Raw genomic sequence first — 13,173 nt, 5'->3', positions numbered from 1 at the left:
TGTGTGTATATGTGTGTGTGTGTGTATATATATATATATATATAATATGTCTTCTTCTTTGGCTTGGCTTCGCGGATGAAGATTTATGGAGGGGTAATGTCCACGTCAGCTGCAGGCTCGTTTGTGGCTGACAAGTCCGATGCGGGACAGGCAGACAAGGGAAAATTGGTGGGTTGGGGTTGGGTGTTGGGTTTTTCCTCCTTTGTCTTTTGACAGTGAGGTGGGCTCTGCAGTTTTCTTCAAAGGAGGTTGCTGCCCGCTGAATTATGAGGCGCCAAGATGCACGGTTGGAGGCGATATTAGCCCACTGGCGGTGGTCAATGTGGCAGGCACCAAGAGCTTTCTTTAGGCAGTCCTTGTACCTCTTCTTAGGTGCACCTCTGTCTCGGTGGCCAGTGGAGAGCTTGCCATATAACACGATCTTGGGAAGGCGATGGTCCTCCATTCTGGAGACGTGACCTACCCAGCGCAGTTGGATCTTCAGCAGCGTGGATTCAATGCTGTTGGCTTCTGCCATCTCGAGTACTTTGATGTTGGAGATGAAGTCGCTCCAATGAATGTTGTCCTGGTGCGAGAAAGAGACAAACGAGATGTGCTCCACACCAGGGTCGTGCCCAGCGTGGAATGCCACACTGACCACCGGCTGGTTCGCTGCAAGCTCAACCTTCCCTTCAAGCCAAAGTCCAGGAACAGTAAAGCCCCCAAAAAGAGGTTCAATGTTGGAAACTTGCAGTCAGACAAAGTGAGAGGAAACTTCCAGGCAAACCTCAAAGCAAAGCTCGAGAATGCAATCCGCCTCACTGTCTCGTCCCCTGAAACCCTCTGGGATCAGCTGAAGACTGCCAAACTTCAATCCACTGAAGAGGTACTGGGCTTCTCTTCCAGGAAAAACAAGGACGCAAACGTTTGGTTCGACGCAAACAACCAGGAAATCCAGGAGCTGCTGGCAAAGAAGTGAGCAGCCCTCCAGGCTCACCTTGCAAAGCCGTCCTGGCCGGAGAAGAAACGAGCCTTCCGTCGCGCATGCAGCCATCTTCAGCACAAACTCCGGGAGATCCAAAATGAGTGGTGGACTAGCCTCGCCAAACGAATCCAGCTCAGTGCGGACATTGGCGAGTTCAGGGGTTTTTATGAGGCTCTAAAGCAGGGGTGTCAAACTCAATTTCACGGAGGGCCAAAATTAAAAACTTGGACTAAGTCGAGGGCCGAACTAAATATTTATTGAAAATTTTCAACATCTGCATGTTTTCTCTTCTTTCAACCTATGTAATGTTAAACTTTTTCTTATTAAAATAAATGTTTAATAATAGTTTTGGATAAACTCTTTCCAGAAGCATTAACAAATGAGAAATAAAATATTCAATAAATAATATTTCTCTATAGAGGATTTGTCAAATGTTGCTAGTGTGCTGTCGAATAATAAATCTGAGGGCTATTGAGAATGTGGGAGAATAACATGATTCCTGAAATGGGTGACTGATTGTGGGCATGAACTCTAGCAGGGTTATTTGCCATGCCCTTTTTCCATTGGTACAGATATCCTTTGATTTACACACTTTTCAAGTTTTATGCCTAATGAGCTTGTATCCAGGTGCAGGACCATTTTTAACCAGGAATATATTTATCACTGTGACATGAAACTATTGGAAGATCGTTTTATCCTGAAATTAAAGTTCATAATACTTACTCAGGCCTGTGTGCGGGATGGCGGGGTTTGCGGATGATCGGGTTGGACAACGACAGTGCGGGGGCATCGGCTCTCGCTGCAGGGCGGCATCTCGGCGGATCAGCGGCCCCGTCACCGTGAGTCGCGGGTCGGCCTGCGACAGGGAGGGGGAGTGGGCAACGGTCCTGGCGAGGTCAGGCCCCCCCTGAGTTTCTGCCGGACCCCCCTTTGACCTGCTGAGTTTCTACTGGACCCCCTTTGACCTGCTGAGTTTCTCCCTTCTGGTGTTTTTACGAGAACCACAGACTTACGCTCATACATTGATGAGGGGGATCAAGGGCCAAACATTGTCAGGTACCTCTCTGCTGATAAAGGATACGGTTTAACTCGCTGAGTTTCTCCAGTGTTGGGTTTTCACGAGGTAAAGTCAAAGGGCCGAAGGGCCTGTTTCTGATCTGTAATGTTCTACGGTCCCTGCTCTTCTTTCCGTGCCGGTGTCCCAGGACCTTTCCAGGGCAGTCTCTGCGCTCAGGACCGCGCTGGGATCCCGGTCAGCGGTGGAGGAGCAGGTGAGCGCGGCTAATCCCGATCCAGCCCACGCCACTCCCGAGATTGGTGGGGGGTTCCACCCTACCTGCCCGACCAGCCTCGCTCTCCATGTGTACTCCGGGCACCCGCCGCTGGTCTGGTGGGAAGGTGCAGGGCGGCCGGTTGCCGGCGCCCCCATCGCCCGGCGGGGAGCCCCAATCTTCCCTCCAGCGTCCCGACTCCATCTGCAGCTCCAAGAAACGCTGTGCCACTGGGGTTCCGGGCGCTGGGAAGCGGCCTTGGCTTCCCCTGACACCGGCCAGGCCACGCTGCGGTGGGGGGGTGGGGGGGGGGTGGGTGGGCGGGGGGACACGACAGCGTGTTTATAAAACCACCCACCACTACTTTTCAAGGACCAGGATTTTTCTCTCTCTCTCACCCTGGGACACAGTGGTTACTGTGCATGCGCTATACTGGCGCGGCGGCCAGCGGGCCACCTCTAATACATTTTTGATATGATCTTGCGGGCCAAATATAATTATATCGCAGTCCAAATTTGACCCGCGGGCCAGAGTTTGACATGTGTGCTCTAAAGGCTGTGTACGGCCCCTCACCCCAAGTCCAAAGCCCACTGCGCAGCTCAGACGGCAAAGTCCTCCTCAGCGACAAGATCTCCATCCTCAACCGATATATATGTGTGTGTGTATATATATATATATATATATATATATATATATGTATAAACATACATATATCCACAGTATCCAGAGAACTTGGAATAAGGAGAAGTGAGATTGAACTGTGAACCAAATAACTTTTCTTAAATTTACACACACATTACATACACATGCGCTTAGAATTAGAAGGGGGTTAATTTGGGTTAGTTTAGTATAGAGATAAGTTAAAGTTTAATTCTATTTTCATGTTTAAAGTTGATTAAAAATAACTTTTGTTTAAATAAATACTTGTCATGATGTATGTCTATTGCTGCTGGGTTTTGGGGCCCTTTGGGCTTGTAGCACCATGTAGAAATCACAGCACTTTTCGTACATAATCCCCTCATTTCAAGGCACCATAATGTTGGCAACATTTGGCTTCACAGGTGTTTGTGACTACTCGGGTCTGTTTAATTGCTTCATTGGTGCAGGTATAAGAGATCTAAGCTTGCTTCTAAACTTTTGATCACCTTTGGAGTTTGTAGTTATCGTTTTTCGACACGAGGACCAGAGTTGTGCCAATGAAAGTTGAAATGAAAGCCATTATGAAGCTGAAAACTAAGAATAAAACAGTAAGAGACATGCTGAAGATGCATGAGAACAAGGCAAATTCACAGTTATGTTGTTGTAGACAATATGGATTAGCAGTCTTAAAGTTCCAATTGTTTTGCCTAATGTTAATGTTGTTTTTTTCCCTGTGCGAAGAGTTTGAATGTGGGAATAGGACTAGACAACCTAGAGGTGGATCCAAAGACTGGAGATGTTTGGACTGGTGCTTGTTTAAGTGCCTGGAAAATGTTTCTAAACAATCCTGAAAATCCCACTGGATCTGAGGTTTGTAATTTCAAATGTATGTTCCGTGTTTTGATAATTTTGTATTTAAGATTATTTTGTAAGATAAGAATTTTAATTTTAAAATGCATGTAAATTAGTTATCTTCTGAATGTTGAGCTCTCTTTGATTATGGTTGAATATCTGCCAATGTGGTTTATAAATACTTGTGTATAATTTGTGCTATTTCCAGAAACAAAATTGTATTTAAACAAAAAAAAGTAGAAAATGGTAATAGTCACCGAAATGAGGTTATGTTCTAAATACCTATCAACTTATTTTCTGAATTGGAGATTTTTTTTTAACTACAGAGACAATAATATTTTCATCTTGGGGACATTTGAAGTCGAGGGATAACAATCAGTTTGATTTAAATGCAGCTGAGTAAATCTCTACTATTTTAAACTGACAAGAACACAAATTCAGTTCCATCCAAGATCACAGGTGAATCGCCTCACATGAAACACATCAGAATAATGAGTGCTTTCTGTTTCTCTCTTGGATCTTCTCAGGGATGAAGAACACTGAATAGGTCTTTGCCACTTTTCTGGAGCAGATGACTTCTCCTCACTGGCATACATTATTGGCTGTGTATCTAGTGCTTGGCTGGCATCTTACCCCTGTATAGTCACCAATGATGGTGTCTCAGTAACTGGTACTGGGGCTATTTAAGGGACAGCATAGTTGGGTTGTGCCAAAGTCAGAATGTCAGGGGGATCATCTGAAATTGGAATGGACATGGGATCGTCAATGTGTTGTTTTCATATCTTGTCACCCACTAGTACCGAATATAAACATGGACTTAGTTTCTTGAGAAGCACACCTCTTATCCATGTTCCTTTATGTTCCCAGTAATCTCTGACTAATATTTTTTTCCGATTTCCAGTGATCTTGTGTGCTTACTGGGAATATCAACCATTGAATACGTAGTCCCATGTTTGGGCGCACTGCTGCAAGTTGGGTTCTTAAGTTGCACCCTAACATTGGTTCTGCTGGCATGCATTTTGTAGTGGAGTGCAGTGTTGTTCTGTATGATAACAGAAATTCTGCAATTTTATGACTCCATGATGTTTTTAATGACTTCTTTGCTTTCATTGCCCTTTTAAAAGTCTGCACAAAGTTTCCCATTTGTACTAGGATGGGAGGGTGCAGACAATATGTGCTACATGTTGTTTTGCAGGAACTGCTTGAAAGCGTCTGATGCAAATTGTGGTCAATTGTTTGAAATCTGTTCTATGGATAATCTATAACCTCTGAACACACCTTGTAGTCTCTCAGTTGTCTTTTCTGTTGTCGATCGTATTCGCAACATAACAGGCCATTTGGATTTTCCATCAACAATAATCAGAAAGTTTTCCCCCAGAATTCAATGCCATGGTTGTGAAGGCCGTGCCCGTGGGTTCGCTTCTGCTTGGGGAGCTTTCAGGTGCATTTCTTGGAAGATGTGGCAACTCCGAACCATCTGTTCAATGTCCATGTCAGTTGATGGCCACCAGACATGCGTGCTTTCCAGCTGTATATAAAAAAACTTTCAATTTGGGGGTAATACTGTCAGCTTCGGGCCACTTATTCAAGGTGAAGTACAGAATCTTCAATAATGTGGTCTCTTTTTGTACCTCTTGCTGATAGTCTTTGCTGTAATGGGCAAGTGGTGAAGTTGTTCCTGGTTAATAGCTGTGCTTCCGCAGTCCAATTAATATTCCCTTCAGTTTGTTCTGTCACCAGAAGAGGCAAGCACAACAATACATCAGCATGGCTGTTCTTTTCTGCAGGACGATGCTTTAGATCATAATCGTACGCTGTGAGTTCCATCGCCTATCTTTGAATTCTTGCCACTGCTTTCCTGGGCCCTAAGATCAAACTCAATCGTTGATTATCTGTCACTAAGGTGAACTTCCTGCTATGTAGGTATTGGTGGAATCGCTTGAGACCAAATATTATGGCCAATTCTTCCTTCTCCAGTTGCGCGTAGTTTCATTCACAGGCCATTAGAGAGCGGGAAGCATATGCAACTGGTTGTTCTCCTTTTTCGGAGACTTGTGATACTGCACCTAAACAAACAGGTGAAGCTTCCTTGTCTGGGTCATAGTGAATGAGAGCAACAGTTTCTTCAGATGATTAAAAGCTTTGTTGGTTTCAACAATTGTTTGAGCAAGTTGCAAAAAGTTGACATGTTAGGGATGTGCTTTCGATAGTGAGTAACCAAACCTAAAAGCGATTATAACTCAGCTCAATTCAATGGGCAGGGTGGCTTTGGTGCGAGGTGTATCCATCCTCTTTCACTGTCAATCGTAAATCCCAAATATGTTACAGAGGGTACCATTAAATACATATTTGTCTTGAAGCAGTCAGACTTTACCTTGTTCTAATCTGGCTAGGTGCTCTGCATTTTCATGACCTTTAGTGATGATGTCATCTAGGTAACATCCAACATTTAGTCCTTGCAATAGATGGACCATAACAGCTTGAAATATTGCTGGAGCTGATGATATCCCATATGGCATCCTGGTATAAGTGAACAATCCCAGGTGAGTGTTGATAGCAATGTACTTCCTTGATTTGGTATCCAATTCGACTTGTTGATATGCTTGTGATAAGTCTAATTTCATGAACTCTTTCCCACCATTCAGAGCTTGAAATAATTCCTTGGCTCAGAACTGGATGTCCAGGGACTTGCAGGGCTTGGTTAATGTGACCTTATAATCACCACAAATTCGTATTTCACCACTGGGTTTCTGACCAGTGGAATAGGAGCTGCCCAGTCACTGTACTGAGGTAAAACAAAGGATTCTATTGACACTGTGGTTTAGTGGATAAATACACAAATGCTGGAGAAACTCAGCAAGTCAAACAGTGCCTGTATGTAGCAAAGGTAAAGATACATCACCAACATTTCATTCTTGAGCCCTTCATCAAGGTGTGGGGGAACAAGTCATTGTACTTAAGTTCCTTAATTATTCCTTCACCTTATGAGTTGAGTTCAGTCTCAATTCCCTTTTTGGCTTAATTAAACTTGGGTTTTGCTTCTGGTTTCACATACAATTTGACCTGGACTCCCTGAAATTTTCCCAAACACTCTCTGGTACTTCTGAAGCACCTGTTGTAGCTTTAATTTCTTTTTAATCATCACCCCACTAATTGCTTTCCAATGAAGTGGATGTGCGTCAACCAATCCCTTCTAAACGAGGCAGGTCCTTTTTTATCTACAATGTAGAGAGGTAATCCTTTCTTTATCCCTTATGCCCACTTTACATTTCCCTAGCACTATAACTTTTTCTCCTGTAACTGTCTTTAACACTATGTCAAACTATTTAATTATAAGTTTGGGCAGTAGTTTTTCTGTCAGATCTTTCAGCATTAATGACACAACAGCCCCTGTGTAGAGTTCCACGTGGGCCGGTTCATTGTTAATATGAACAAAAGTTCTGACTTGCGATCAAATGCACTAATGCCAATGCCCCGTCATTCTTGAAATCACTTTGGTATTCTGACTCACTGCTAGAACTTTTATCATTTCAAAAAATTAGTTATTTATTTTGACAAAAGTGATTTGCTTTGATTATTGGTCCATTAGTCTTTGTGTTTATTCAGCATTTTTTTTGCACATAGGTAATCAAAATAGAAAATATTCTTTCGAAGGATGTCCGAATGACCCAAGTTTACTTGAACAATGGTTCTGTACTTCAAGGGGCTTCAGTTGCCACTGTGTACAAAAATAAATTGCTTATTGGCACAATTTTTCACAAGGCTCTCCACTGTGAGCTTGTTAGTTCATAACTTTTTAAAGTGTGATTTTTTTTCAATCTATTGTGAGGTAATGTTATCAATTAATCATTTGCATATTTTAAGAATTCTTATTAAGTTGTAAAAGGCACAAATCCATGTGTTGATGTATTTGTAGGTGGGTATTGATTGGAAAATGTCAATGTTCATTTCCCATTATATAATTATTTTGCTCTACAAGGTGCTGGTTTAAACCCTATGATGTGAGTAAACAATTCAAATAATCCTCCCGAGTAACCCAAAAGCATTTTGTAAACATGAAATATCTCTGATTTTGTTAATGCTTTCCTGTTACCACTTGGGTGGGATATTACATACAGATCGTAAAGAGCTCTCACTTTATCCAATTAACAAGACATTGGAATATTTTTAATGGAGAAACTGATCTCATTTTCTCAAGATTAATATGTAATGATTTAAATAAAACAAAGCAATAATTTCAATGGTGTATTTTCTCTTCAGTGAATTAAAATCTTTAATGAATTACGTACAATATTAATTCCTTGCGTATTTTTTGTTCATTTGTTTTACCATCATGAACCAACATAATTTCCAAATTAAATTGAAGATTTTCTTTACATTCAAGAAGTATTTTAAGGTAATCTTGCAAAGTGTTCGATTTTCTTACATTGAGGAATATGTGAATCATTACATATTGTACAAACCTTTGGTTGGGCAACAGGACGGTGCTTTCCTATCCCTACCCACTTCCCAAAGCTTGAGGTGGTTTCATTTTCTAAAGTAGTACTACAATTTCAATCAATAATTAAGTTTGGAGTTGAAATTCAAGTCGAGACAAAATAATTGAGGAATAATCTAAATGAAGCACAGGAAATATTGATAAATTGACAAACCCAGTCACTTTCTGAAAAAAAAGAATAATTTTATTGAGAATGATGATGCTGTGCTTAGAAAAATCTGTTACTTAATATGTTCTTTCACTTTGAATAATCCTTAAAATAATGAAGAAACCAGAGTTGAGACATTTCAATTATGTTTAATGCATATTGTCTGTCAACAGTGCTTACTAATTGGCAAGTTGGTTATTTACATTTATCCAAATAGTTTTACAGGCATTTAAATTAAAAAAAAACTAGCGATTATAAATTTCCATCAGTTATTAACATTAAAAAATAATTGAGAATGTAAGTTTGTAAACTTAACAAGAATGCAACACATCACGAAACACAGAAGCTGATTCAGGCATGGCACTTCATTATCATGCAGGAAGAGGAACACTGAACAGCTCTTCAATCAGATGTCAGGCCATGCTATTTGTACACATTTAAAGCAAAATCTTCCACGTTTTGGTACTTATCTTACAAAAAGGTACACCCAGCAAATAAAAACAATTTTAATATCCTCAGTGCATTTCTTAGCTGCCCAGTCATTAATCATGGAACCCTATTACCTTAAAATTAACTGTTACACAATTAAAAATAGCAAACACATCAAATACAACATCCTTTAATAGTTTATATATAAAAAAAATCTCTCCCTACTGTACACGCCTTCCTATTCTGGATCATTATCTTAAGTTTGCTAAATTTATTTCATTGTTTTGGACATTTAATATGTAAAGTTAATGTCATTGTTTTTTTTTCCCTCTGTCACAGCATTTAATCAGAAAATAGTTATTTACACGCCAAAACAATATATAACAGATCAATTGATATAGTTAATTATAGAAATGTGATTTATAACCTCAGCAATTAGATAAGTTTGTGTAGTTTTCACTTTAGGAATAATTATCCAGCATACAAAGAGAGAATAATTTGCTTGTATAAAAACAGTGTAGCAGATAAATAATCTAGCATAACTATCAATAAATTTTAAGATTAAGTATGATTAGTTTCATCTTGAAAATTTAAAGATAGCACAAAAAGCATATTGCAATAAATGAGAAGGGATGAACGATGCTAATCTGAACAGTATAGCTTCACTCTGAGCAGTAACCCAAATGGGATGTGGATGATAGACCTTCATTCTGAGTCAAATGCCTGAAAGGTAGATGCAGAATTGTAGAGCACTGTGTGTGTGAGAGAGAAGTCACTTTTGGCATTACCTTAACAGGCTTTAATATATTTCAGAGGGGTGGGTGAGAGTAATTACCTGTCCTGTTGGGACACTGTTAGGAAGAGAGGATAACCATGAAAATACATTACATCTTTGTAAGAAAGTGAAAGAAACATTCTTTCAAATAAAGGACTGAAATGTAGCAGGGCAAACAAAATGTATCAGAAATACACTACATCACAATACCTGTATGAACAATTCAGTAGGATAATCGGAGTTTAGACCCAAGCAATAATATGGTTCAGATGACTTCTCTATAGAAATAGAAGCCTATAGTAACAAGTACATTCATTTTCTTTAGAAAATATCACTTAATAATTAAACTCAACTGATAAACATCTGGACTTGCAGATTAATTAGTCTGGTACTCCCTACAACAAAAACATTAACCAACATAAATGATGAATTAAACCAGTAAATCACACTGATACAGCTGCCTAACCTTTTACCTGGGATCGTTGGGACCAGACACCTGCTTTTGTTTGGAATCATTTGATTTGGGTCCCTTTAAGCCTGCCTGAGTCACTCTGCTGTCTCTCTCCCCTCACCTTCCCAAGTTGTGCTGCTGTCTCTCCCTTTGCCTGCCCAAGGCACACTGCTATCTTTCCCCCTCATCCACCTGTGTCGCTCTGCCATCTCTTCTCTCCCCTCCCCGCTTGCCCGAGTCACACTGCATGTGAGTTGAGTGAGGGTCGTGTTGGGTCAATGTTTGGTGCCAAACTCCCATCTATGATAGTTTTTGGAATTCCAGATAGAAGGTTAGGCACATGTAATGGGAAAATAGCTCTCAACCACTGTTGAATTAGTTTAATTAAATACACACATTTGCTTAATATGAATGCCCGAGAACCAAAAACATGCAGTCACAAAATATTTTTGAAGTAATTAATGAAATTTAAAACTGCAATGGTGAAAGTATGTAATGCCACATTATGAAAATTTAATGTAAAAATATGTTCAATATTTTGATGCTGTCCTCACATTAAATATTAACCATTGGCTCTAATTCCAGATTGTTGTGATCATGAACTAAATACGCAATATGCAGTGATGGAAAAGACATGGCAATGACATTTTCAGACAATCATTAATGATCCTCAGTGCTTCTGAGAGGTGTATTTTTTTATATCTATATATGTTAAAAAATGGAATAGGTTTAATTCAGGTAATATACAAAGGGGTCCACAAATTAGGCATTTACCTACATAAATCAAGATTTCTAAATTACATTTATGAGCACAGGACACTCTTTAAATACCGTTCAAAATTGTAATATTTCTAATAAGATCATCTTGGTTATTCATCAAATCATGGGAAAGAATACAAAAACCTGTTCACATAAAAAAAAATTTTTTAAGGAAATATTTATATTTTATGTGGTAGGTAGATTAATGTCTAAAGAGGAATCAATACTTTATATCTAATTAAGTATAGCAATAAGAGGACTGAATTCTTGGTCAAATTGGATAGGTTCCAAATCAATAAAGCCACAAATGCATAATTATGCAAATCCTCTAATCTAAACAATACTACTTAAACAATCAAATCCCAAAGTTCCACTGTGTGTTATCTTCGTTGAAATTTTACCACCAAGTCAAATTAAACATTCTAACTACAATAACAGTGATATTTTAAAAAACTGCTGTTACTTAACTATCTCTTCCTAAAACTTAAATCCTCAGCAAATAAAATCCCATAAGTTTCATCATTTGCCATATACAATTAGTTCCATAACAATTAAAAATCACCATCTTTTGCCTTAACTAAATTATTTTAAATCTAATTCTGTAACATGTCTGAAAAGATCATTTACTATACTGAAAAGTTTTTTTGTAATAAATATGCCTGTGTAATAATATTCTACTAGTAAAACTTATTTCAAGAACTGGAATATCCATAGTGAAAACATCATCCTACTTCAGAAAATCTTACTTGGCATGGCTTTTAATTTAGTGTCCAATGTATTTCAGTGCAATATGCAGGTTTCAGAATTTGCTAATTTTGGGCATTCTGAGTTATGAGATGGACTGTTTTATCAAGTCATTTTGTGTAATGCTGATACTAGGTGTTGACGATGATTCCGGGACACGACTGCAGATAACAATGCATTTTTCAGAATTTCTTTTAAAAAGTTGATCACTTTTCCCTAAAGTTTTGACATTTTATTCAACTTAATGAAGTGTAATTTTAATCTGCAAAGCATACAAAAGTCTTCAAATGAAGCCATTGAATGCAATGGGAAACTAACAAAAAAAACCCATGAATTCAGGTGCTTTTACGATGGCACCAAAAGATGATTAATTAAGGTGTCAGTACAATGAGATATATGCATTCCTCTCAAAACTATGAAGGATACAGCTGTCTAGGAAACTGTTACAACCCTTTGTCATTTTGAACCCCAGTCTTATTCAATGTCAGGCTCTGCTTTTAGAATTGATGATTTGCTTGTTTTCTTATTCTTTTTCAGAAGTTGTTCCTGTTCCTTTTTTTTTTGTTTTTCTCTTTGTTTCTCTAATTTCTGTTGTGCTTTACGTGCTTTTTCAGCTGATGACTTCAACTCTTTAAGTTTCTTTTTGACAATAGCCCGGTCTTGAGAAACATTAATACCTAATGCCTGCAGTGAAAAAATTAATACAAAGTAAACAATCATTTGGATTAAACATCTTCTTTCGCATTTGGTTATAAAATATATGTACACCTATTAAAAAGATATAGCTCATTTTGGAAAGAAATTCTTTGTTAAAACCAAGAAAGACAGATAAATTAATCTTGAATGGTCAGAAGGAAATATCAAGAATAAATGGCAAAAATTGCAAATCAAATAATCAAAAGACATTAAATCCCTAATTTAAAGGCATCAAGTGTGTGATACTTCCTTTCACACCTCACCAAACAAAATTACTAAACCCTACAACTCGCCCTTCATTTCTTTGTTTGAGTCAATTCTCTCCTTCTCAACATATTTATAGAAAGAGATCGACAGAAGTACAGATCTGTGATTGTCCCCTCTGAAAATGGATCCCAGCAGCAGATCCCAATCATGTGGATTAGCCACATCAACTTCTTGCTGACTGTCAACACAGGTATCTTCCAATGCAGATACCAACAGGCACTTGCAGAGCTACATGACCTAGTCAATAAATGAGATAGACCACCCCGACGCACTACAAATCTTAGTTGGTGACTTTAACCAGGTCTGTCTCACGAAAACCCTGCCCAACTACCACCAGCATGTAAACTGTGATCATTGCTACACCAAGATAAGGAAGGTCTACTGTTCTTTCCCGAGACAACATTCTGGTAAGTCAGATCACCTGGCTGTACTTCTGCCTTCATTCAGACAGAGCTCAAAAAGAGAAGTTTTGGAGATTAGAAGGTGGTCGCAGGATGGTGTTGATAGGACTTTCTTGAGACTCTTGCAAATTTCCACATCTGTACCATGGAGAGCATTCTGACTGGTGGCATCACTGTCTGGTATTGGAGGTGCCAATACACTTAACAAGAAAAGTCTACAGAGTTTTGTGAACTTGGGTAGTGCTATTGTCGAGATTTGTCTTCATTCTATTAAGGACA

At 39.1% G+C, this 13,173-nt stretch overlaps 2 protein-coding genes across 7 annotated transcripts in view; one reads left to right on the top strand and one right to left on the bottom strand.

Annotated features, from left to right (window-relative positions):
* Nucleotides 1-8,017, top strand: part of LOC138751422 (serum paraoxonase/arylesterase 2-like) — a 44,645-nt gene extending 36,628 nt beyond the window's left edge. The window contains exons 8-11 of one of the 3 annotated variants that reach the window (XR_011349911.1): nucleotides 3,616-3,744; nucleotides 6,162-6,269; nucleotides 6,372-6,516; nucleotides 7,351-7,435. Coding sequence is in view for 1 of the 3 variants with exons in the window: in XM_069913671.1 (XP_069769772.1) it covers nucleotides 3,616-3,744; nucleotides 7,351-7,518 (297 nt within the window). In the remaining 2 variants the exon portion in view is untranslated. Of the gene's footprint in view, nucleotides 1-3,615; nucleotides 3,745-6,161; nucleotides 6,517-7,350 lie in introns of all 3 variants that reach the window. The other 2 variants (XR_011349910.1, XM_069913671.1) reach the window with 2 other exon arrangements.
* Nucleotides 8,018-8,505: 488 nt separating this feature from the next.
* The window catches only part of ppp1r9a (protein phosphatase 1, regulatory subunit 9A), a 201,064-nt gene continuing 196,396 nt past the window's right edge, over nucleotides 8,506-13,173 (bottom strand). For all 4 annotated transcript variants that reach the window (XM_069913666.1, XM_069913668.1, XM_069913670.1 and 1 more), the window contains one exon: nucleotides 8,506-12,214. In XM_069913666.1, the coding sequence (XP_069769767.1) occupies nucleotides 12,005-12,214 (210 nt within the window). In that variant the 3' untranslated portion in view covers nucleotides 8,506-12,004. The remainder of the gene's footprint in view (nucleotides 12,215-13,173) is intronic.

Source organism: Narcine bancroftii, chromosome 1, assembly GCF_036971445.1.
Source record: "Narcine bancroftii isolate sNarBan1 chromosome 1, sNarBan1.hap1, whole genome shotgun sequence".
NCBI classification, from domain to species: Eukaryota; Metazoa; Chordata; class Chondrichthyes; order Torpediniformes; family Narcinidae; genus Narcine; species Narcine bancroftii.
The sequence above is the reverse complement of the archived record's forward strand: the minus strand, read 5'-3'. Positions and strand labels throughout refer to the sequence as shown.